The sequence below is a fragment of the Plecotus auritus genome (assembly GCF_963455305.1).
Source record: "Plecotus auritus genome assembly, chromosome: 4".
In the NCBI taxonomy this organism is placed as follows: Eukaryota; Metazoa; Chordata; class Mammalia; order Chiroptera; family Vespertilionidae; genus Plecotus; species Plecotus auritus.
Window position 1 is genome coordinate 100256634 of NC_137775.1, and position 3912 is coordinate 100260545.

Consider the following 3912-nt stretch of genomic DNA (forward strand, 5'->3'; position numbering starts at 1 on the left):
AGCTAAGAGACCCTAAAGGCTCCAGGTACAAAGTCCACTACCACACACACCTGTTCCTTGGCTGCCCACCCATCACCACCACTTATCCAGGAGCCCTAGATCTCCACCGGGGCCTCATGCACCTTCAGGTCAGTGCCTGGGGAACAGAGTCCAGAAAAAGCCTTCCACCCTTGCTCTATGACATCCTCTTGAACATTTTCCACCAGCAACTCAGATCGGGACCTCACTCTTCCTTATTATTGCCCCAACTGGTTAAATCCCAATCATACACTCTCGCCCTGCTGACCAATCAGGGTCTTTCTTTCCTCTTCTCCTTTTGTTATTTTTAATTAATTTATTTATAAACCTCACCTTGTGCTCCTGCAACTCTTGTTCCCACCAGCCTCAGTAAGAGAGTCCCACCCTGCCTGGCCGGTGTGGCTCAGTTGGTTGAGCATCCTCCCATGCACCAAGAGGTCACCAGTTTGATTCCGGGTTAGGACACATACCTGGGTTGTGGGCTTGATTCCCAGTAGGGGGCATGCAGGAGGCAGTTGATTGATGTTTCTCTCTCTCTCCCTTGCTCTCTCTCTCTAAAAATCAATAAAAACTTATTTTTTTAAAAGAGAGGGAGTCCCACCCAGGTGCGCTCTCCCCCCAGGAGCATGCCTGCACCTTTCCCTTCCCCTTCTTCTTCCCCCACAGGCGCGCATCTCCTAAACTCTAAGGGTCCCCAAGAGACTTGCAACCAGGGGAGCAATGGGCAGGGCAGCTCATCCTAGAACATGTCTCCAAGGCCCCCTTCCTCTGACTTCTCAGTGAGCCAAAGCAGCCTCAGCTCATTTCTTTCCTACCACATTTCTAGAGCCAGAGCAGCCCCGCCCGGCTCTTCTGCTGCTGCTTCTATTCTTCTACCCTAAGCCTTTCCCTGTTTCACTGTCCCCAGTTCTCTCTCTCTCTCTCTGGAATTAGGGTCAAGCCAGGCAGGTGCAGGACCCGGAGCCACCACGCCCCTTAATCCTGGCATTGCTGAGCAAAGGCGTCCATCCCAGCCTCCCTGATCCAGCTAGCTGTCAGACTGTAGATTAGGATGGCAGAGGAGGAGGGTTATGTGAGCGAAGAGGATGTGTTCCTGGCTTTTGCCCAGGGACCTTCTCCTCCCAGGGGTCCCCTACATCAGGCCTTGGACAAGGCCTTCTTTATATTCCTGGCCCTCTTTCTGACACTACTGATGCTGGAGGCTCTTTATAAGCTCCTGTGGCCGCTGCCATGGGCAAAATTTGGGGAATGGCTTCTGGGAACACCTCAGAAGGAGGATGAGCTGGAATTGTGACCACCTTTTCCATAAACATCCTCTTACCCTGGCAAGGAGGTGAGAGGGGAGATGGGGGGAAGTGGGACTGTTGGGAACTGTGGAGGGGACACTTGGATAGTTTAGAGCAGCTAAAATTTCTGCACCTATACTCCAGGAAACAATTTTTAAAGTTTGTACTTTTCACATATTTTTAAGTAAGCATCTAAATTTTTCATCATTAATTTAAATTATTTCAAGGATGTAATTCCTGGCATATTGAAAATATTCACATTTTAGCCCTGGCTATTTTTGCTCAGTGGTTAGAGCATTGGACCTCAGACTGAGGGTCTCCGGTTCCATTCTGGTCAAGGGCACATACCTGGGTTGCAGGATGGAGCATGTGCGGGATGCAACCAATCAATGTGTCTCTCTCACATCGATGTTTCTCTTTCTGTCTCCCTCCATCCCTCCCTCCCTCCCTTCCACTCTCACTTAAAAAATCAATGGGGGGGAAATATCCTCCAATGAGGATTAACAATAAAAAGAAAATATTCACATCTATACTAATAAAAGGGTAATATGCTAATTAGACCAGATATACCTGACGTATTCTGGACATCCTTCCTGACAAAGCTGGGGCCCAGGCAAAACTGCCCAGGGTCCCGGGTGCGGGGGCTGAGGCAGAGGCAGTTAGGGGTGATCAGGCAGGCAGGCAGGCAGGCGAGCAGTTAGGAGCCAGTGGTCCTGGATTGCAAGAGGGATGTCTGACTGCCATTTTAGGCCCGATCGTATAGGGATCCTGAGAGGGTGCAGGCGGGGCTGAGGGATCCCCCTGCCCCCCGGCTCCGTGCATGAATTTTGTGCAAGAGGACTCTAGTTTTTAAATAAGACAATTAAATCACCCTTTTGAATGTCCAGAGGAATTGAAATATCAGAATTGAAACATTATTAAAAATACATAAGGCCCTAGCTGGTTTGGCTCAGTGGATAGAGTGTTGGGCTGTGGACTGAAGGGTCCCAGGTTTAACTCCCAGGCAGGACACATGCCCGTGTTGTGGGCTTGATCCCCAGTGTGGAGTGTGCAGGAGGCCGACAATCAATGATTCTCTCTCATCACTGATGTTTCTATCTCTCCCTCTCCCTTCCTCTCTGAAATCAATAAAACAAAAAAGCGTATGACTTAAAAAAAAAATAAGCTCATTACAATTGGGAATCACTATTTTTCTTCTTTTTCTCTTTGAACTCCTACTACCATTCCACTTCTCCAAAGACCATTTTATGCTTTTATACTTGAAAGTCTCTGATGAAAAATATTTTTCTTTCTTGTGACCAAAATTCTAGTTTTTAAAAAATTTCTTCAGGGTTACCATTACAACTGTAATGACAGCAGAACTGATGAAATAGCATGAAGATTGTACACAATTTTATCATTGTTAAAAATTTAAAAATACATTTCTAATGAGTAGGTGCGGTGGTGTTTATGGTGCCTACATATCTGTTTATTTAAGACAAGGTAAGATTATCTCCAAGCGATTTCATGGTTGAGAACTGTACTTTTTTTAAGAGGGAGAAAGTCTATTGTAAAAGGGAAAGGGAAGGAAAAGAGCCTCTACTGCAGGCATTTACTCAGGAAGACTAATTTGGGGAAAGTTGAAGATCTGAAAATTAAATTCCTTCTGTCTCCCAAGTCCTCGTGCTGTTTGGAGAGAGCTCACTGGGCGAGGTGGATGCGGTGAGGCGGGCATCCAAGTTGGCTTCTCTCTTCGTTCTTTCCTCAGCTCTCCGAGGGAAAGGAGACGAGGCCCGAGACCCTAGGTACTTTCCGAGGCTCCTTTCGTCTTATGGCCTCCGGCGGCAATTCGCACAGATCCTCCTCAAAGCGCCCGCCGGTGTCGCCAGTCCCCAGGTCCTGGAGCTCCTGCGCCACTCACGGCGGCTGGGTCATCACCGCCCGCGCCTGAGAGACCCCTCCAGAAACGGGCGGAGAAACACCTACGTCCCACTTACTTGGTTGGTCATTAGTTCTGTGGTGAAGCTTGAAAAGCAAATCAACAACAGTAATAACAACAGCAACACGTTGTGATCGTTTGTGTGCACGTACGCTGCTTTCAGGATTGGGAGACGTAGAAGTAGCAGGGGGCGCGCAGCCCAAGGACGGGGAGGGTGGGCGCCGTCGATGCACCTGTGGAAGCAGGCACCTGGCAGGTAGGAAAGCAGCTCGGGCGGGCTCGACAATAGGCCATCGGAAGGAAAAGGTCTACTTCCCTCCTGAGAGACTCCTGCCTTCGGTGCACCTGGCACAGCCTTGGAGGGCCCAATTCTCTAGCTGCCCCGTCCCGTCGCCCCGCCCCTACTTGGAAAGGTGGCTCCGCCCTCCCGGCACGCGACTCGCAGGCGGTTGGTCCGCCGCAGGAAGTTTCCGATTGGCCGAGTCTCAGAGGCGCTGGGTGAAGAGAGCTCCGCTGGCGGCGCTCTGGAGTCGGGATGAGTTAAATCCGTACGACAAAATGGCGGCCCCCAGTTGCTGAGGGACGCGCGGCAATAAGCCCGCCCCTAAGGTCAAGCGGAAGGCAAGCCTGACACTATGCAGGCGGCACTGGAGGCGTTTGGGGGTCGGCTTACCGTCACTTCCGGCCACT

At 50.3% G+C, this 3912-nt stretch overlaps 1 protein-coding gene across 1 annotated transcript; it reads left to right on the top strand.

Annotated features, from left to right (window-relative positions):
- Positions 1-1069: 1069 nt before the first annotated feature.
- SMIM40 (small integral membrane protein 40) lies at positions 1070-1312 on the top strand (the record flags this gene model as incomplete). Its single annotated transcript, XM_080665087.1, has 1 exon — positions 1070-1312. The coding sequence occupies one exon, from the start codon at positions 1070-1072 to the stop codon at positions 1310-1312; it is 243 nt and encodes an 80-aa protein (XP_080521213.1).
- Positions 1313-3912: the final 2600 nt, after the last annotated feature.